Genomic DNA, 23,274 nt, shown 5'->3' with positions numbered 1-23,274 from the left:
TATATTACCACAACTAATGCACTCCAACTTGTTATAACCTGCAAGCGTTATAGTAATGATTGCGTGCGCATCAACAATTCACAGTATGCATGTGATTTCACCGGTAGACTGGATTATTTTACAAAGTTGGAAGTAATTGTAAAAAATGTTAGTATATTTACGGTATTATAAAGTATAATTCATTTATAAAGTGAATATATGTTACAGCTAATATCCGAAATACTTTATTATGCATAATAACTAGACACTTTAGGAATTATGCGTAATAACTAAACTTGTCAGTTATTATGCATAATAACCGGAAAGATTAGGAATTATGCGTAATAACTGAAACTTTCAGTAAATGGGTTTTAAATTATATAAAATAACATAGTCCTACACATGTAGTTTACGACTCCGAATTGAGTTTTTACCCGAAACGTCCAGATTTTTGGAAAAAAAATCAAAAATATAAAGCAACATTTTGCAATTAAATTTTACATCTGCAAAACCGAATGCTTTGAAATCTTGCAGATGGTTTACAGTTATGATAAGCATGGTAAATTTTTAGTCAAAATATATTTACTTGTCCCCTCCAAAAAATTTATGACGTCAGCTCAAAAGTTTGCCAAATAAATTCTATCTAAAATGTACAAACTATGAAGAGTTCCATTCATATTTTTTTGATTTGCATATACAGGGTGACTCAAAAAATTAATGAATGCGTGAATTTATTTTATTGATTTAATCAGGAACTACAAAACAGAATACCTTAAAATCTTGAAGATATTTTAAAGTTATCATAGGCATTGTAAATTTTGCTGAATAAATCCTATTTCAAATGTGCAAAATATGATGAAACTGTATTTGTGATTTATCATTCCATTCATATTTTTTGGATTTGCATATACAAGGTGAATCTAAAAAATTAATGAGTGCGTGAATTTATTTTATTAATTAAACCGATTATTTTGAAATTTTGGAGATGTTTTAAATTTATCATAAGTATGGTAAGATTTTTAATCAAAATATATTTGCTTTCTAAAATTGATGACGTCACCTTAAAATTTAACCGAACAAATCCTATCCTAAATGTGTAAAGAATGATGACTCTATACTTGTGATTTATCACTGCATTAATATTTTTTAGATTTGCTTATACGGGGTGTCTCAATCAATTAATTTTATGGATTAAATCAAGAATTACAAAATAAATCTGTTTAATTCCCCCACAAAATTGATGACGTTATCTCAAAATTTTGCCGAATAAATTCTACCCAAAATTATGTCGATTGTAGCTTACTAGATAATTGTTTCCATCCTCTGTTTTGAGGGGACGAACTCATTCAAATCAAACTAATTTCTACGTGACATTTTTTCGATGCATAAACATAAACACTTTCAAGTTGTTTTTCTTATCAAGGATAACCTAAGGACGTTCAGTAATGGAGTCCATTGGGCAATTTGTTACTTTCAAATTTTCTCGACATTTCATAACCCTTAGACAAGGCCGTAGCTAGGGGGAGGTTAGGGGATGCTCCCCTAGATCTAGACAAGTTATAATTAACCAAATGTGAATTACAGCATCCAAAAACCGAATAAAATGTAGTGTTTTATTCAATAAACGGAAATCAGAGCAATAAAAAAGTCTGGTCCGTCGGCATTGTCATCCGGTTATTCCAATTCGTGGAAAACATGTTTTAGTTTAGTTTATGTTTCACCGTCACGTCTACAGGTTGATAAGTGTTATGGCTATTTGTCTTAAATTACAAGTACTATACAGGATGTTCCTTTTATCTGTTCACGCCTGACAATTTTTGTATAGGCGACATATTATACACCCCAGAGACGACTTCGTGTTTTAATAAGCAATCATAGGAATCACAAAAAAAATGACAAAGATGTCAATGGCAAATAATGATAAAATTGAAAAAATTAATACTTACTCAATTTTTATTTTAAAATGTCCCGCTACCAAAATGTAATACGAAAAAAACATAATAGGCATGCAGTCGTCACGTTTCCGACAGCGAGGGAAGTACTGTCTAAACTCTTTAGACCAATTTTTTTTTTAAATCAACTGTACATGTGATATGTAGGGGAAAGCGAGGCAGGGTGGGTAGCTTTTTTGAAAATATTATGCATAATTCCTGTTCCTCTATTAGTTATTATCAGTATTGCCTAAACGTTTGCGTTATTATGCATAATAACTGAAAAGTTCAGTTATTACGCATAATTCCTAATCTTTCCGGTTATTATGCATAATAACTGACAAGTTTAGTTATTACGCATAATTCCTAAAATATCTAGTTATTATGCATAATAACGGATTTCGGATATTAGCTGTAACATATACATTTACAATTGCGATTCTGTATTGTGTTTTTTCAATTTGACTTGTGAAAATACAAATAGTGACACAAGTTTACTTATTTTATGCACAATGTTGCTAACTTACGTAAATTTACTAAATTTAAGTAAAAAAATACATAAAAAGCAACAGTAAAATAATTGTAAATTTACACGACTTTTTTCTGTGTATGCTAAGAATTGTCTCGGAAAAAAAATAGTAATCTAATTAATCTCTAACTTAAATTATTTACGGATAATTTTTTCAAATACGACTAGCAAGTTAACTGACGAAATTTTATAAACAGCATAGATTGCGCATTTACCACAAGAGGGGAACTTAATCTCAAGATTTTATCATTAATCATTACCACCCAGAATACGGCCCCTAATAACGATTTAAAAAGTTTTAAATTTAAAACAGTTTCGTTGGAACTGTTACGCGTGAAAATAGTGAAATTAGTAAAAAATGCCGAGATTCAAAATTACGTAAGCTATAGAAATTATTAACAACAATAGTTTGCAGAATTGACAAGAACTAAGTATAGGTAATAACGTTTAGGAAAAAGAATTATCATAATTAAGTGAAAAAGGCTAAGATATAATGTCGGTTTAAGAAAGAAGAAATTTGTGTAACAACTATTTACTCGATGACCATAAAGTAGGATAGTAGAATAGCAGTTTAGTTTATAAGTTAACATTACCAGACAAATAGAAACCGATAAGCTGATAAAAGCTGTACGCAACCTATAAGTCGCGATGATGATAATTAGAGAGCGGAAAATATGCAGCAAAATTTTGGGAAATATGATCATATGACATGCATCAAATTTATGCAAATATGCAATAACTTTCTTAATATATGCAGAGATATGCAGTTGCATATGCTCCAAAAATAAAAAAAGTGTAATAACCGAACTAAATTTATTTACAAATTGCAAAAACACCTTACCTTTTATTACAAAAAATACATAAATCACATTGCAAAGTGTTTAATTAGATCTCACTGACAAATAAATGACATTTTTTAAGATAATATTCTTATACTAAAAAATAAATATAGGTAAACAGAACGAATTAAAAAATAGTAGTAATCGACTATTTAATTACTATTTTGGTAACAATTTATTTTTAAATATTTTTCGAAATATTCTAACAAAAATTTGTCCGGTGATTCTAAAGTATGCAGTGGCGGCTCGTCAGATGAGGCAAGTGAGGCGGCGCCTCACAGCATATGTCTTAAGAACGGATTGACTTAATTTGTAATTAAAAAAGAGCTTTCAATGCATTTTTAGTTACAAAAATATGTTGAAATGGCAAATCTGTTGATGATTTTTTGTTTTTTACGCTTTCTGCTGACATTTTCGGTTGAATACCGTACAATTTATACCCCTTGTTCTTTAACTGAAGCGGCCACAACGTCGGTTCACTTGAACCAACGAAGCCCAATCACAGACACGGATTTCCATGGCTCAGGTGCTATACTCCTATACATGCGTTCGCTCGGAACTGAGGCGATATCTTCGGTGCTTCTCGACCATTTTCGGCGTACTCATTAAACCATTTTCCCATTTATTTTACAAAACGGAAGGGCTGCGGGGTGCGTGGGTAATTAGCATGAATGTGAGTAACAGCCCACGTGTGATGTTTCGTGTTTTTGTCTGTTTCATAGGTACAGGTGAGTGAAAAATGAATCTCGAGTACCATATCGTCAGGTTCCTTCTTGAAACGCCGTTTTCACGGCGAACCGAGCAAGAACGTCGGCAAATTTTACTAAATATCGAGCAGTCAAAACCGTTAATTAATTTAACTTCCATTGATAAGAGACAGAATCGTCAGTAGTACTCCAAGTCTTTTAAATAAACTTGGTACGAAACATATAAATGGCTCTGCCGTAATATTTGTACGATTTAAATAATTTCATCCGAAGTGCAAAGTTACATGAAAGTTCCAAAGTACACATTAAAAATTTCATGGGCCTTTAGAAAGGAACACAACAACTATTCCCGAATCCCTCCAAGAAAGTGGTAGTTTAAACAAAATTTTGACTTGTAAAAACATTGTTGATTAAATGTGTTATGGGTGTTATTATTAATAATATTATTATTATTATTATTATTATTAAGACCTACCACTGACCCGGAAATGACCGGTATTCGGGCAAGACTTTTATCATTACTAACTAGTAAGACCAAGTAATATGCACTAATCACATTAATTTAATTATTAATATTATTATTGTCAAATTTCTATCATCGCCTCACCACATCAGACAGTCACGAGCCGCCACTGAAAGTATGTATTTGTAAATATAAAAACTGCACACTGCGTCCACAGATGTAAAAATACTTATCAGATTAGAGCAGGCACAACAAAACACAGTTCCTTCTTGAAGAATAAGTTCAGGAAAAGGTTTAATTCATAAATTAATTTGAGTTATCTACATATTGACACACATCTCTATCGCTTTAAATACTTAAATGCAAACTCACAATGAAAAATAATAGGATAACGTCCCTTCGACCACCATAAACCATACCATTAATACAACGAACAAAAATATTGAAATGAACGGTATTTCCAAAAGTAATTAGGAGTCGAATTTACCTGGAAGGATGGCTTAACACCCAGTGGTTCCTCCAAACTACCATGTTGTTATTATAATTTTCCTGTAATTGGGCTTGTCCCGTTGGAGAATAAACCTTATTATTATTATTATTATTATTATTATTATTATTATTATTATTATTATTATTATTATAAAACCCAAACCTTTCCCAGTTATTTGAAGCTCAGGACAAGATTTGCAATATGATTAATGAAATTTCGTCTTTCTAGAAAAATGCCGATCGAATGGCATTTTTTTTTCAAAGTAGCACAAAAATTGATAAAAATGCAAAATATGCACCCGTTACGTGAAATATGCAGCAGAAGGCAAATACGAGCCCTAACAACTAAATATTGGGACACAAACAAATTCTCAAAAAAATCCGGTACATATTTTTGATATCATTCAATTCGTTTGGACTAAATGCAAATTTTGCATGGGCATCTATTTTGGCAGAGAGTGAGGTATTTTGCAAATTAATAAATTTTCTTAGAGCGCAAACATTGTCACCTAAATAAAAAATGTGCAATTTTTGCTGACATTTAAATGTTGGGACACCCGAGAAAATTTGCTAAGTATACCATCGAAATACAAACGCAGTGGCTGGTAAATGCTGCCATTATTATAGGGATTGTAGCATTTCATACTAGTGTTGGTTTCACTTAGAAGAAAATAGTTAGTGGTGGGGTAATTTTAGTAAAATTTCTGAAAATAATAATTTCGCAGTACTGCATGGGAAAATCGATAAGACAAAGTGAAGATTTGTTCTAAATAGCTTAGTCGTCGATGGTAAACATCGTAAAATATTACGCAGACAGAGGTACCATAGGAATAAAAGATAAAATTCCTGGTAGGCCACCACTTGTGAAGCCCCGTGATCAACCACAACTAATGAAAATTTATAAAAGTGGACGACGGAGTGCTTCAAGAGAAATTACTACTTGCTGGAATAGCGATAACCAACTAAATGTTTCAAGACAATATTGTCGCGAATGGGTACACAAATCAGGCTTTGGTTTTTACATTGTAAATCTTAAATAAAGCTATCTTTGATTGACTTTATTATTTATTTATATTATGTTAGGCTAAAGTAAAACCACAACTAAAAACTGCCCATAAGAAAAATTGGTTAATATGACCAAAATAAAAATTGGAGAAAAGTAGTATATAACGCTGAGTCCAAATTTGATGTATGGGTGAGATAATAGTCGAAAAAGAGTTATTGAAATAAAAAAGGAATTTTAATATGGATTATCTTAAACAATCAGTCAAGTCTGCAAGCGGAAAAACGGTTTGGGGGTGCATGTCAATTAACGGAATTTAAAGACCAGTTAACAACGTTCATGGAAGGGAAATTACAAATTCAAACAAATGTCAAGAGACTTTGTAAAAAAATATTAACAACTTCTGAAGCAGTCTATCCTGTTGATATTTATATTTTTCAACAGGATGATGCTTCAAGTTACACACCTACAACACTTATTACAAAGAATAATAATATAAATGTTTGCCCTGACCATCGAATTGCCCAGATTCTAATCTAGTAGAAACGGTATGGCGGCGTGAAATAAAAAAATATTTAGGAAATCATCCATAACAAGCGATTGTCAATCTTCAACACGAAATTTAGCGAGTCTAGGATACGGTAACAACTCCTGTGTATTGCAGAAAATTAGTTGAAAGTATGATGGCAAGAATTCCTGCAGTTATTAAGGCAAAAGGAGATATGACCAGTTACTGAATTTGCTGTGTCCCAATATTTATGTGTCACAAAATGTTACGTTGTTTTAGAGTTTTATGTCACTGTTTGAGTTAGAAATCAGTTTTTGTTGTGCTGTAAACATTAACAGTTTTGCAAAACGAAGTAATTTTAAAATTTTAATTATCTAAAATAAATTACATTTTTGTTAAAAAGTTTGGTGATTTTTTTATAAAAATTTTTTGTTGTCCCAATATTTAGTTGTTAGGGCTCGTATATGCAAATATACAATTTTTTTATAGCTGTATTCATTTTTAATTAGCATGATTCGTTCACATATTAAATATCAAGACTTATATGCAAAAAATAACGGATATGCAAATTTCATAAAATCCGCTCTCTAATGATAATAATAATAATAATAATACTAGAAATCAAATTTATTAGTAGGTAACCGTTTGTGGCTCAAGGGGAAATTAAACGGCCATACACAAAGACACGCACCTAGTGAGCGTTATAGGAACAAAGGTAAGGGTAGTAACAGAGTGGTTGTAACCAGGGATGTTGCGAATATTCGCATCCGCATCCACAAATGCGGAGCTTCCGCATTGATTTGGACATCCGCATCCGCATCCGCAATAATCAATGCGGAACTCATGCGGATGCGGATGTAAATGTGGTGCAAGTCGCGACAAGAAAGAAATTAATTGGAGCCGACGAGTGACGCATAGCGTGCACTCGTGATCCATTGACCAATAGGAAGACAAGAATTCTACTTTCGGTGTTCCGTTTCGCACATCAGAACGTGTTTAGTCGGGATTGCGCGAATTGTGAACGTTTTGTTTTTGTATGTTATTGGACAAGTGAATCTACAATGGCACCACCGATGCAAAGTGAGATGTGGACTTATTTTAAACCAGATGATGATCGAAATAAAGCTCAGTGTACCTATAATATGTAATAAAACATATTCTCGCAAGGGTCGTACCACTTCGTCTTTGAAAAATCATCTGATATCCATGCACCCAGAACAGTTTAGTTTGTTCGAAAGTTCGAATAACGAAAAACAAATGCAGAAGATGAAAGCTGATGCACGTAAATTTTACTATCAACAGTGTTTATTTATTAGCCTTAATAAAGCGTTTTGCTTTTATTAATTACTTAAATATACTTTTAAGTTCTTAATAGATTATCAGTTATAATATATTAAGTGCATCGCAATGTTATCGATAATTTTGAGCAACAATAACTCGAATGCTTGTTGCATTGAAAACGCACGAGTGCTTTAGCACGAGTGCATTTTTCTTAGGCAACAAGCATGAGAGATTATTGTTGTTCAAAATTATCGATTTCATTGTGATGCACGCAATATATTCAACAGATTATTGCAAGAACAAACATTTTAAAAATAATTTTATAATGATTTACGAAGTAGTTTGGTGTGCGATACTATGGCGACGCAAGTAAATAAGAACAGCCATTTTGCAAAATTTGTGTGGGTTTAAAAAACCATGTCCAATTTTCGTTTTGGTCGTAACACGCCAAAAGAAATTGATGATTCTATTACAAACATTACGCCGCTAAATACGAAGAACTCACGAAATTCAATCTGGAGGCAATTTGAGAAGTTTTGCGGTGAACGCAAATATGTTTTTGATGGAAACACTTCCACGGAAAAACTAGCATTCATCCTCAAAGATTGGGGGTACAATATGAAAAAAGTCGATGGTAATGACTACAAAGAAGCAGTAATAAAAACGATGTGGAATGTAACGGCAAAGCAGTTGCAAGAACTGTATTTCAATAAATTTGGTATAAAGTTTGATCCTTTTGTTGACCTGGAATTCAAGGGTAGTAGAAATGCACGCGACGCAAAACGCCGGAACCTACAAATACAACCGGAAAAACGCAAAACTAGTTCCTCAATTTTGACTCTAGAAGAATACAACAAGATTCTAAAGATTTATAACGAAGACACGCCAGATGGTTTACAGAAAATGTTTTTTTATGTGGCTGGATTAGAATTAGCTTGGAGGGGATGTGAAGGTGTTAACGTTACTATCAAACATTTTAAGGAAGAAAGTGATAATTGTGGTTTGCCTACGGGGCGAATAGAATACAATTGTATTTTTTCCAAAACAGCTCAAGGAGGTAGCCATAAATTAACAGACAGCAAATGGCTTGCAACAAACACCACAGATCCTAGAATTTGCCCTGTTAGGTAATTAAATACTGTTTCAAATACAAAATAATAATTATTTTATTATTTAAGGCTCTACAAAAAAATGCTGAGCAAGAGAGGTAAACATATAACCACCGATCGTTTATTTTTAACGCCAAATCCTGCATGGAGAGAACCTAGTTCTGTAGGATGGTTCAAAAATTCACCCGTTGGAAGGAATGAAATGGGGAAATGGACAAGAACCGCCGCAGAAGAAATAGGCATCGACATAAAGAAAAAGAAGATTAGTAATCATTCATTACGGTCAACTGCAGTGTCGCAACTTGCAAAAGCGGGAGTCGGTGAAGAACAGCTTATAAAGATTACCGGTCATGCCAATACTTTCTCCATCAAACCATACCTTCAGCTCGATGGAGATCATCATTATCAAATGATTGACAAATTACGCGCCAACTCAACGGCTATGGAAGAGTCTAATAACAAATCCACAAATTGCGCACCGTCTGCTTTGGTACAAATGTCTAAAAATATAGTTACTACTTCACCAAGCACACAAACCCCTGTAAATTACTACAACTGTACCATAATTAATTACAATTCTTAGTTTCATAATTAAATATTTGGTTAGTAACCTCTTGTTTTTTTTTGCAATTAACTGGTACTTGCTTATCTTATAGTTGGCACATCTGGCTAGTGATAATTATCGGTAGTGGTAATTGCACAGTGTGCAATTATCACGTAATTGTATGCTGATTGGTTGAATTTACAAATATTGACGCGTTTGATTGGTCAGTTGACATCATGTGACATGTGAGTGCAATAATCAGGTAAGCTGCTTTAAGGAATTAATTAAAATTAACAGAAATGTTAACAGCAGATAAGCCCAAAGTTGGTTTATTTTGTTTTTAATACAAAAAAGTCGGTGCAATAAAAGTTTCGTTATTTAAAATCTATTTTGCATCCGTTTGTTTTTGTTAATTTCCATAACAAGTTATAATTTATGTGTGTATTTATTTTTAGATAAAATCCTCACTCCACTACAAGAAGCAAAGAAACAACTTTCGATAGAGGAAGCAGTTCAAAAAGAAAAAAAGTGGGATACTAACAATTCAAATTCGAACAAAATTGACAAACTCGTCGGAGAAATGATTGCACTTCAAAATTTACCGTTTAATTTTGTAGAGGGACTCGGTTTTCGCAGACTGATACAAGAATTATCACCAAGGTATAATTTAAGAGGGCGCAATTTTTTTACTGACTTTGTGTGCACGGAACTGTATGGCAAAGTTGCTAACAAAGTGAAAGAATTAATCGAAAAATTTGATTACATGGCGTTTACTTCTGATATTTGGTCGGATCCAAGCTCTAGTGCGTCTTTGCTTAGCCTGACTTGTCATGGAATCGCAGAAAACTTTGATCGACCATTGATTATATTGAAATGTGAAACCTTCGACGACCGTCACTTAGGTGACATAATTGCAGAAAAATTTGACACCATGCTTACTGAATGGAATATTTCAAAAGAACAAGTGCACTGCATTATTCATGACGAAGGCTCCAATATGAAAAGAGCTATGCGATTAGCAGTATTGAATGATTTGGATTGTGCAGTTCACAAGATGCAACTCGCTATTCGAGTGGTTTACAATCGCAGGAAAACATAACAACCGTCAAACAAAAATGTAAGAAAATTTCGACTCACTTTAACCATTCCACCATTGCTCAAAAACAACTGCAAAAAATCCAGGACAGACTAAATCAACCGCATCTCAGAGTGTTTCAAGATTGTGTAACGCGATGGAACAGTACGTTTTACATGTTTGAGCGTTTTTTAAAGGTAAAAGATGCATTGAGTCTTTATATCAATGACAGTGAAATTGACCCTATTTTGCCAGAAGAGTGGAAAATTATTGAATGTTGTGTTGAGGCTATTGAAACCTTTTGAAGAAGCCACACGGGAACTAAGTAACTGTCATACACTTATATCATCTGTGATTCCAATAATTAAAATGCTTGGAAAAAAACTTGATGATTATTTAACAAAACCACAGGATTCTGATCCAATTCGGGTGACTGTCACGACTCTGAAAACTGAAGTTTCAACAAAATTTTCTTTGTTGGAAGAGAACAATTTATATGTCATAGCCACGCACTTAAACCCGCGCTATAAGCACAAGTTTTTTACACCAGTGACCGAGGAAAATATTAAGGACGATATTTTGAAGATTAGGACAAACATAGAGAATGACGTCTCAAACTCTCAAATAAATATCTCCAAATTTCAAAGCAGCGAAAAAAATGAAATGGGAGATTCCCTCGTGAAAGATACGGAACAACCTGGAACATCCGGTACAGCCAGAAAGCCATGCTTGAAAAGCATCTTGCCATGATGCTACATTCGTCAAGTGAAGATGAGAGTCAAGAAATATCAGAAAATGGTTCCCCTGATGCTGTCCTCAAGAAGGAATTGCTTTCGTATCGAAATAAAGCAAGGTGAATATAAATGAAAATCCACTTAAATGGTGGAGCGTTAATCGTACAGAATTAAAAATTTTATCTGGAATAGCACGCAGATTTTTATCGCCTCTACCAGCTAGTGTTCTCAGTGAACAGTTATTCAGTAGTGCAGGATTAATTTATGAACCTCTGAGAAATAGACTCGAACCTGAAAAGGCCGCAATATTACTTTTTATTAAATATAATTCAAAAATTTTTAAATTTTCGTACTAAAAATTTGTTTATTAAATAAACATATTAAAAACCCCCATTTTTTTAACTGATTTCTGTACATATACTAAGTTTCTTAAAAAAAAACTTGAGATCCGCATCCGCATCCGCGGATGTGAGCCCCCAAAAATCCGCATCCGCATCGCGGATGTTGAAAAATCTGCATCCGCAACATCCCTGGTTGTAACCGTGTGGAGAAGAACTGCACGTACTACGGAATTGGCATCAATAAAATCAATTCGATAAATTCATATCGATCACTTTAGAATAATTATAACATTCGGTAATATAACATAAGAAATATAAAGAAAAGAATATGAACAGTAATTAGAAGAACAATCATGCAAGAAAGAAGTATAACGTAGTAAAGAACATCTCCAACAAAATAGAGGATTTTTCCATATGTAACAGTACTAGAAGTACAAGCACCAAAACACCTTAACAAGTTTTCGTTTTGATACCGTAGCAAAAGAGACCTTTGGAGACAGGCACGTAACCAAGGGGGGGCCTGGGGGGGCACAGGCCACCCCAGCAAAACCCTGTGCCACCCCTGGTGCCCCCTTAAATTAATTTTAAATTTTAAAAGTAAAGCAAATTCGAAATTTCAGATCAACAGTAAATTTTAGCTATGAGTAGTCTTATGTTCTTATCTTGTAATATAACTCTCTGAGTAAAGTGATACTGCTGTGAACAGTTTTGTCGATAACTTTTTTAAGCAATTAGCCGATAAAACTGATATGCCAACTCATTTCTGATAAGATTTTATTAATTTTATATTGACTACCAGCGAAGTTTTTTTTTAACTACTTTTTGAATTGTTGGCATATCATAATAAATACTATATGTATTTCTAGTACATATACATACTGTTATGTGCTTATTTTCTGTAGGAGCACAGGGTCGGCGGCAAGGTGGCATTGGCAGAGAAACAACCCCAGATACTAACTAAGTCTATTGCTAACACACTAAGAAGTTCGTTACAAACAAAAAAAAACAACAAATATTAATAACAGTAGGTACATTAATACTGACCCCCAATCCCTATCCTTAACCTATACCTCCCTTCACAGTCCACGGCGCCGGACCCTCTGGTGTATTGGGAGAAGCGAGGAGAGGCAGACTCTTTGATTCTTAGCCGTCTGGCGACTTCGCTCTTCGATTCCAGTACTCACAGCAAACGGGGCAATAGAGAGCCTCGACCCCCCTTCACAGTCCACGACGACGGACCCTCTGGTGCATTGGGAGAAGCGAGGAGAGGCAGACTCTTGGATTCTTAGCCGTCTGGGGACTTAGCTCTTCGATTCCAGTACTAACAGCAAACGGGGCAATAGAAAGCCTCGACCCCCCTTCACAGTCCACGGCGACGGACCCTCTGGTGCATTGGCGTATTGGGAAAAGCGAGGAGAGGCAGACCCTCTGATTCTTAGCCGTCTGGCGACTTGGCAACAGCTGTGTGGCTATAATTTCAACGTGATGGTAACCTCCAACTTTAGTAACTGTATTGTGGCGGTAACTCGTATGTGGCCAGTTCACGTTCTTCTCCTCTTCACCCACACCCACATCTCAGCCGATGGCAACGGAATTCCTTTATTTCACCGCAGTTACGTTTTGGCACGACCCTTTTTTTTTTTTTCAACGCCTGCCCCAAAAAATGGCCGAATCCCGCAATCCCCGTGTCAACTGTCAATCCCCACTCCCAAACCGTGACCTCCCTGCGCGTCGTGCGTACCAGCGGCGTCCCACAATTCAGTGGCGTAACATTCGATTTTTAAAACATAACAATACCTATAACAAAAAGGAAACATTTCCGTACAGTAAAGTCACTAACGCACTAAGGTGAAAATCTTGATTATTGTACCTCTCAATATTAAAAGTAAATACCTGTCAATTTCAACTAATTGCACCCCATTAAATTTATATACCAAGTAAAATGTTAATTTATGCTAATGAAGACTAAAGGCCCCCTTATTCGAAATTAGTGCCCGGGCTGGCCCCTCCAAAATAAAAGGCTGGTTACGTGCCTGTTTGGAGACGATGTCATGACATCGAGTTGGATTGGTAATGAATCACCCCAACGAAGCGCGCATAAATTAAAAAGAGTTAATGAGTATGAAAGACCGCAGATAATGAGAGAATTAAGAGAAGATTTAAAGTCAAAGAGATAAAATACCGTAATAGCACTCCATACGTAAATGCGAATCGGCTAGATTTAGATGAAGAGTTTAATCGGAAGATTCATTCGAATTACGCAATATCGGCATGGCAACCCCACTCGAAGCTGGAATCGTATTAGACTTAAAAGATACCGTTGCGGCAACCCCGTACGAAGATGTAGATTTATTAGGATTAGAAAAAGGATTCGAGTTGGAGAAGAGTAGAGAAATAGAGGCTACTATATTGCTTAATTCGAATATGATTTCAGCATCGTATGGGGTTGCCATGCCGATATTGCGTAATTCGAATGAATCTTCCGATTAAACTCTTCATCTAAATCTAGCCGATTCGCATTTACGTATGGAGTGCTATTACGGTATTTTATCTCTTTGACTTTAAATCTTCTCTTAATTCTCTCATTATCTGCGGTCTTTCATACTCATTAACTCTTTTTAATTTATGCGCGCTTCGTTGGGGTGATTCATTACCAATCCAACTCGATGTCATGACATCGTCTCCAAACAGGCACGTAACCAGCCTTTTATTTTGGAGGGGCCAGCCCGGGCACTAATTTCGAATAAGGGGGCCTTTAGTCTTCATTAGCATAAATTAACATTTTACTTGGTATATAAATTTAATGGGGTGCAATTAGTTGAAATTGACAGGTATTTACTTTTAATATTGAGAGGTACAATAATCAAGATTTTCACCTTAGTGCGTTAGTGACTTTACTGTACGGAAATGTTTCCTTTTTGTTATAGGTATTGTTATGTTTTAAAAATCGAATGTTACGCCACTGAATTGTGGGACGCCGCTGGTACGCACGACGCGCAGGGAGGTCACGGTTTGGGAGTGGGGATTGACAGTTGACACGGGGATTGCGGGATTCGGCCATTTTTTGGGGCAGGCGTTGAAAAAAAAAAAAAGGGTCGTGCCAAAACGTAACTGCGGTGAAATAAAGGAATTCCGTTGCCATCGGCTGAGATGTGGGTGTGGGTGAAGAGGAGAAGAACGTGAACTGGCCACATACGAGTTACCGCCACAATACAGTTACTAAAGTTGGAGGTTACCATCACGTTGAAATTATAGCCACACAGCTGTTGCCAAGTCGCCAGACGGCTAAGAATCAGAGGGTCTGCCTCTCCTCGCTTTTCCCAATACGCCAATGCACCAGAGGGTCCGTCGCCGTGGACTGTGAAGGGGGGTCGAGGCTTTCTATTGCCCCGTTTGCTGTTAGTACTGGAATCGAAGAGCTAAGTCCCCAGACGGCTAAGAATCCAAGAGTCTGCCTCTCCTCGCTTCTCCCAATGCACCAGAGGGTCCGTCGTCGTGGACTGTGAAGGGGGGTCGAGGCTCTCTATTGCCCCGTTTGCTGTGAGTACTGGAATCGAAGAGCGAAGTCGCCAGACGGCTAAGAATCAAAGAGTCTGCCTCTCCTCGCTTCTCCCAATACACCAGAGGGTCCGGCGCCGTGGACTGTGAAGGGAGGTATAGGTTAAGGATAGGGATTGGGGGTCAGTATTAATGTACCTACTGTTATTAATATTTGTTGTTTTTTTTTGTTTGTAACGAACTTCTTAGTGTGTTAGCAATAGACTTAGTTAGTATCTGGGGTTGTTTCTCTGCCAATGCCACCTTGCCGCCGACCCTGTGCTCCTACAGAAAATAAGCACATAACAGTATGTATATGTACTAGAAATACATATAGTATTTATTATGATATGCCAACAATTCAAAAAGTAGTTAAAAAAAAACTTCGCTGGTAGTCAATATAAAATTAATAAAATCTTATCAGAAATGAGTTGGCATATCAGTTTTATCGGCTAATTGCTTAAAAAAGTTATCGACAAAACTGTTCACAGCAGTATCACTTTACTCAGAGAGTTATATTACAAGATAAGAACATAAGACTACTCATAGCTAAAATTTACTGTTGATCTGAAATTTCGAATTTGCTTTACTTTTAAAATTTAAAATTAATTTAAGGGGGCACCAGGGGTGGCACAGGGTTTTGCTGGGGTGGCCTGTGCCCCCCCAGGCCCCCCCTTGGTTACGTGCCTGTCTCCAAAGGTCTCTTTTGCTACGGTATCAAAACGAAAACTTGTTAAGGTGTTTTGGTGCTTGTACTTCTAGTACTGTTACATATGGAAAAATCCTCTATTTTGTTGGAGATGTTCTTTACTACGTTATACTTCTTTCTTGCATGATTGTTCTTCTAATTACTGTTCATATTCTTTTCTTTATATTTCTTATGTTATATTACCGAATGTTATAATTATTCTAAAGTGATCGATATGAATTTATCGAATTGATTTTATTGATGCCAATTCCGTAGTACGTGCAGTTCTTCTCCACACGGTTACAACCAGGGATGTTGCGGATGCAGATTTTTCAACATCCGCGATGCGGATGCGGATTTTTGGGGGCTCACATCCGCGGATGCGGATGCGGATCTCAAGTTTTTTTTTAAGAAACTTAGTATATGTACAGAAATCAGTTAAAAAAATGGGGGTTTTTAATATGTTTATTTAATAAACAAATTTTTAGTACGAAAATTTAAAAATTTTTGAATTATATTTAATAAAAAGTAATATTGCGGCCTTTTCAGGTTCGAGTCTATTTCTCAGAGGTTCATAAATTAATCCTGCACTACTGAATAACTGTTCACTGAGAACACTAGCTGGTAGAGGCGATAAAAATCTGCGTGCTATTCCAGATAAAATTTTTAATTCTGTACGATTAACGCTCCACCATTTAAGTGGATTTTCATTTATATTCACCTTGCTTTATTTCGATACGAAAGCAATTCCTTCTTGAGGACAGCATCAGGGGAACCATTTTCTGATATTTCTTGACTCTCATCTTCACTTGACGAATGTAGCATCATGGCAAGATGCTTTTCAAGCATGGCTTTCTGGCTGTACCGGATGTTCCAGGTTGTTCCGTATCTTTCACGAGGGAATCTCCCATTTCATTTTTTTCGCTGCTTTGAAATTTGGAGATATTTATTTGAGAGTTTGAGACGTCATTCTCTATGTTTGTCCTAATCTTCAAAATATCGTCCTTAATATTTTCCTCGGTCACTGGTGTAAAAAACTTGTGCTTATAGCGCGGGTTTAAGTGCGTGGCTATGACATATAAATTGTTCTCTTCCAACAAAGAAAATTTTGTTGAAACTTCAGTTTTCAGAGTCGTGACAGTCACCCGAATTGGATCAGAATCCTGTGGTTTTGTTAAATAATCATCAAGTTTTTTTCCAAGCATTTTAATTATTGGAATCACAGATGATATAAGTGTATGACAGTTACTTAGTTCCCGTGTGGCTTCTTCAAAAGGTTTCAATAGCCTCAACACAACATTCAATAATTTTCCACTCTTCTGGCAAAATAGGGTCAATTTCACTGTCATTGATATAAAGACTCAATGCATCTTTTACCTTTAAAAAACGCTCAAACATGTAAAACGTACTGTTCCATCGCGTTACACAATCTTGAAACACTCTGAGATGCGGTTGATTTAGTCTGTCCTGGATTTTTTGCAGTTGTTTTTGAGCAATGGTGGAATGGTTAAAGTGAGTCGAAATTTTCTTACATTTTTGTTTGACGGTTGTTATGTTTTCCTGCGATTGTAAACCACTCGAATAGCGAGTTGCATCTTGTGAACTGCACAATCCAAATCATTCAATACTGCTAATCGCATAGCTCTTTTCATATTGGAGCCTTCGTCATGAATAATGCAGTGCACTTGTTCTTTTGAAATATTCCATTCAGTAAGCATGGTGTCAAATTTTTCTGCAATTATGTCACCTAAGTGACGGTCGTCGAAGGTTTCACATTTCAATATAATCAATGGTCGATCAAAGTTTTCTGCGATTCCATGACAAGTCAGGCTAAGCAAAGACGCACTAGAGCTTGGATCCGACCAAATATCAGAAGTAAACGCCATGTAATCAAATTTTTCGATTAATTCTTTCACTTTGTTAGCAACTTTGCCATACAGTTCCGTGCACACAAAGTCAGTAAAAAAATTGCGCCCTCTTAAATTATACCTTGGTGATAATTCTTGTATCAGTCTGCGAAAACCGAGTCCCTCTACAAAATTAAACGGTAAATTTTGAAGTGCAATCATTTCTCCGACGAGTTTGTCAATTTTGTTCGAATTTGAATTGTTAGTATCCCACTTTTTTTCTTTTTGAACTGCTTCCTCTATCGAAAGTTGTTTCTTTGCTTCTTGTAGTGGAGTGAGGATTTTATCTAAAAATAAATACACACATAAATTATAACTTGTTATGGAAATTAACAAAAACAAACGGATGCAAAATAGATTTTAAATAACGAAACTTTTATTGCACCGACTTTTTTGTATTAAAAACAAAATAAACCAACTTTGGGCTTATCTGCTGTTAACATTTCTGTTAATTTTAATTAATTCCTTAAAGCAGCTTACCTGATTATTGCACTCACATGTCACATGATGTCAACTGACCAATCAAACGCGTCAATATTTGTAAATTCAACCAATCAGCATACAATTACGTGATAATTGCACACTGTGCAATTACCACTACCGATAATTATCACTAGCCAGATGTGCCAACTATAAGATAAGCAAGTACCAGTTAATTGCAAAAAAAAACAAGAGGTTACTAACCAAATATTTAATTATGAAACTAAGAATTGTAATTAATTATGGTACAGTTGTAGTAATTTACAGGGGTTTGTGTGCTTGGTGAAGTAGTAACTATATTTTTAGACATTTGTACCAAAGCAGACGGTGCGCAATTTGTGGATTTGTTATTAGACTCTTCCATAGCCGTTGAGTTGGCGCGTAATTTGTCAATCATTTGATAATGATGATCTCCATCGAGCTGAAGGTATGGTTTGATGGAGAAAGTATTGGCATGACCGGTAATCTTTATAAGCTGTTCTTCACCGACTCCCGCTTTTGCAAGTTGCGACACTGCAGTTGACCGTAATGAATGATTACTAATCTTCTTTTTCTTTATGTCGATGCCTATTTCTTCTGCGGCGGTTCTTGTCCATTTCCCCATTTCATTCCTTCCAACGGGTGAATTTTTGAACCATCCTACAGAACTAGGTTCTCTCCATGCAGGATTTGGCGTTAAAAATAAACGATCGGTGGTTATATGTTTACCTCTCTTGCTCAGCATTTTTTTGTAGAGCCTTAAATAATAAAATAATTATTATTTTGTATTTGAAACAGTATTTAATTACCTAACAGGGCAAATTCTAGGATCTGTGGTGTTTGTTGCAAGCCATTTGCTGTCTGTTAATTTATGGCTACCTCCTTGAGCTGTTTTGGAAAAAATACAATTGTATTCTATTCGCCCCGTAGGCAAACCACAATTATCACTTTCTTCCTTAAAATGTTTGATAGTAACGTTAACACCTTCACATCCCCTCCAAGCTAATTCTAATCCAGCCACATAAAAAAACATTTTCTGTAAACCATCTGGCGTGTCTTCGTTATAAATCTTTAGAATCTTGTTGTATTCTTCTAGAGTCAAAATTGAGGAACTAGTTTTGCGTTTTTCCGGTTGTATTTGTAGGTTCCGGCGTTTTGCGTCGCGTGCATTTCTACTACCCTTGAATTCCAGGTCAACAAAAGGATCAAACTTTATACCAAATTTATTGAAATACAGTTCTTGCAACTGCTTTGCCGTTACATTCCACATCGTTTTTATTACTGCTTCTTTGTAGTCATTACCATCGACTTTTTTCATATTGTACCCCCAATCTTTGAGGATGAATGCTAGTTTTTCCGTGGAAGTGTTTCCATCAAAAACATATTTGCGTTCACCGCAAAACTTCTCAAATTGCCTCCAGATTGAATTTCGTGAGTTCTTCGTATTTAGCGGCGTAATGTTTGTAATAGAATCATCAATTTCTTTTGGCGTGTTACGACCAAAACGAAAATTGGACATGGTTTTTTAAACCCACACAAATTTTGCAAAATGGCTGTTCTTATTTACTTGCGTCGCCATAGTATCGCACACCAAACTACTTCGTAAATCATTATAAAATTATTTTTAAAATGTTTGTTCTTGCAATAATCTGTTGAATATATTGCGTGCATCACAATGAAATCGATAATTTTGAACAACAATAATCTCTCATGCTTGTTGCCTAAGAAAAATGCACTCGTGCTAAAGCACTCGTGCGTTTTCAATGCAACAAGCATTCGAGTTATTGTTGCTCAAAATTATCGATAACATTGCGATGCACTTAATATATTATAACTGATAATCTATTAAGAACTTAAAAGTATATTTAAGTAATTAATAAAAGCAAAACGCTTTATTAAGGCTAATAAATAAACACTGTTGATAGTAAAATTTACGTGCATCAGCTTTCATCTTCTGCATTTGTTTTTCGTTATTCGAACTTTCGAACAAACTAAACTGTTCTGGGTGCATGGATATCAGATGATTTTTCAAAGACGAAGTGGTACGACCCTTGCGAGAATATGTTTTATTACATATTATAGGTACACTGAGCTTTATTTCGATCATCATCTGGTTTAAAATAAGTCCACATCTCACTTTGCATCGGTGGTGCCATTGTAGATTCACTTGTCCAATAACATACAAAAACAAAACGTTCACAATTCGCGCAATCCCGACTAAACACGTTCTGATGTGCGAAACGGAACACCGAAAGTAGAATTCTTGTCTTCCTATTGGTCAATGGATCACGAGTGCACGCTATGCGTCACTCGTCGGCTCCAATTAATTTCTTTCTTGTCGCGACTTGCACCACATTTACATCCGCATCCGCATGAGTTCCGCATTGATTATTGCGGATGCGGATGCGGATGTCCAAATCAATGCGGAAGCTCCGCATTTGTGGATGCGGATGCGAATATTCGCAACATCCCTGGTTACAACCACTCTGTTACTACCCTTACCTTTGTTCCTATAACGCTCACTAGGTGCGTGTCTTTGTGTATGGCCGTTTAATTTCCCCTTGAGCCACAAACGGTTACCTACTAATAAATTTGATTTCTAGTATTATTATTATTATTATTATCATTAGAGAGCGGATTTTATGAAATTTGCATATCCGTTATTTTTTGCATATAAGTCTTGATATTTAATATGTGAACGAATCATGCTAATTAAAAATGAATACAGCTATAAAAAAATTGTATATTTGCATATACGAGCCCTAACAACTAAATATTGGGACAACAAAAAATTTTTATAAAAAAATCACCAAACTTTTTAACAAAAATGTAATTTATTTTAGATAATTAAAATTTTAAAATTACTTCGTTTTGCAAAACTGTTAATGTTTACAGCACAACAAAAACTGATTTCTAACTCAAACAGTGACATAAAACTCTAAAACAACGTAACATTTTGTGACACATAAATATTGGGACACAGCAAATTCAGTAACTGGTCATATCTCCTTTTGCCTTAATAACTGCAGGAATTCTTGCCATCATACTTTCAACTAATTTTCTGCAATACACAGGAGTTGTTACCGTATCCTAGACTCGCTAAATTTCGTGTTGAAGATTGACAATCGCTTGTTATGGATGATTTCCTAAATATTTTTTTATTTCACGCCGCCATACCGTTTCTACTAGATTAGAATCTGGGCAATTCGATGGTCAGGGCAAACATTTATATTATTATTCTTTGTAATAAGTGTTGTAGGTGTGTAACTTGAAGCATCATCCTGTTGAAAAATATAAATATCAACAGGATAGACTGCTTCAGAAGTTGTTAATATTTTTTTACAAAGTCTCTTGACATTTGTTTGAATTTGTAATTTCCCTTCCATGAACGTTGTTAACTGGTCTTTAAATTCCGTTAATTGACATGCACCCCCAAACCGTTTTTCCGCTTGCAGACTTGACTGATTGTTTAAGATAATCCATATTAAAATTCCTTTTTTATTTCAATAACTCTTTTTCGACTATTATCTCACCCATACATCAAATTTGGACTCAGCGTTATATACTACTTTTCTCCAATTTTTATTTTGGTCATATTAACCAATTTTTCTTATGGGCAGTTTTTAGTTGTGGTTTTACTTTAGCCTAACATAATATAAATAAATAATAAAGTCAATCAAAGATAGCTTTATTTAAGATTTACAATGTAAAAACCAAAGCCTGATTTGTGTACCCATTCGCGACAATATTGTCTTGAAACATTTAGTTGGTTATCGCTATTCCAGCAAGTAGTAATTTCTCTTGAAGCACTCCGTCGTCCACTTTTATAAATTTTCATTAGTTGTGGTTGATCACGGGGCTTCACAAGTGGTGGCCTACCAGGAATTTTATCTTTTATTCCTATGGTACCTCTGTCTGCGTAATATTTTACGATGTTTACCATCGACGACTAAGCTATTTAGAACAAATCTTCACTTTGTCTTATCGATTTTCCCATGCAGTACTGCGAAATTATTATTTTCAGAAATTTTACTAAAATTACCCCACCACTAACTATTTTCTTCTAAGTGAAACCAACACTAGTATGAAATGCTACAATCCCTATAATAATGGCAGCATTTACCAGCCACTGCGTTTGTATTTCGATGGTATACTTAGCAAATTTTCTCGGGTGTCCCAACATTTAAATGTCAGCAAAAATTGCACATTTTTTATTTAGGTGACAATGTTTGCGCTCTAAGAAAATTTATTAATTTGCAAAATACCTCACTCTCTGCCAAAATAGATGCCCATGCAAAATTTGCATTTAGTCCAAACGAATTGAATGATATCAAAAATATGTACCGGATTTTTTTGAGAATTTGTTTGTGTCCCAATATTTAGTTGTTAGGGCTCGTATTTGCCTTCTGCTGCATATTTCACGTAACGGGTGCATATTTTGCATTTTTATCAATTTTTGTGCTACTTTGAAAAAAAAATGCCATTCGATCGGCATTTTTCTAGAAAGACGAAATTTCATTAATCATATTGCAAATCTTGTCCTGAGCTTCAAATAACTGGGAAAGGTTTGGGTTTTATAATAATAATAATAATAATAATAATAATAATAATAATAATAATAATAATAATAATAAGGTTTATTCTCCAACGGGACAAGCCCAATTACAGGAAAATTATAATAACAACATGGTAGTTTGGAGGAACCACTGGGTGTTAAGCCATCCTTCCAGGTAAATTCGACTCCTAATTACTTTTGGAAATACCGTTCATTTCAATATTTTTGTTCGTTGTATTAATGGTATGGTTTATGGTGGTCGAAGGGACGTTATCCTATTATTTTTCATTGTGAGTTTGCATTTAAGTATTTAAAGCGATAGAGATGTGTGTCAATATGTAGATAACTCAAATTAATTTATGAATTAAACCTTTTCCTGAACTTATTCTTCAAGAAGGAACTGTGTTTTGTTGTGCCTGCTCTAATCTGATAAGTATTTTTACATCTGTGGACGCAGTGTGCAGTTTTTATATTTACAAATACATACTTTCAGTGGCGGCTCGTGACTGTCTGATGTGGTGAGGCGATGATAGAAATTTGACAATAATAATATTAATAATTAAATTAATGTGATTAGTGCATATTACTTGGTCTTA

General features: G+C 35.1%; 2 protein-coding genes across 2 annotated transcripts in view; both read left to right on the top strand.

Moving 5' to 3' along the window:
- Positions 1-23,274, top strand: part of LOC135123848 (uncharacterized) — a 167,430-nt gene that overhangs the window by 77,557 nt on the left and 66,599 nt on the right. The window lies entirely within an intron of this gene.
- LOC135123192 (uncharacterized) lies at positions 8,221-11,207 on the top strand. Its single transcript, XM_064047686.1, has 5 exons — positions 8,221-8,856; positions 8,908-9,395; positions 9,838-10,427; positions 10,472-10,622; positions 11,008-11,207. Exons 1-5 carry the CDS (start codon positions 8,348-8,350, stop codon positions 11,205-11,207), a joined length of 1,938 nt encoding a protein of 645 aa, XP_063903756.1. The 5' UTR covers positions 8,221-8,347.

Source organism: Zophobas morio, unplaced genomic scaffold (assembly GCF_036711695.1).
Source record: "Zophobas morio isolate AGI-343-1 ecotype UQ-CSIRO unplaced genomic scaffold, CSIRO_AGI_Zmor_V1 ptg000006l, whole genome shotgun sequence".
NCBI classification, from domain to species: domain Eukaryota; kingdom Metazoa; phylum Arthropoda; class Insecta; order Coleoptera; family Tenebrionidae; genus Zophobas; species Zophobas morio.
The sequence above is the reverse complement of the archived record's forward strand: the minus strand, read 5'-3'. Positions and strand labels throughout refer to the sequence as shown.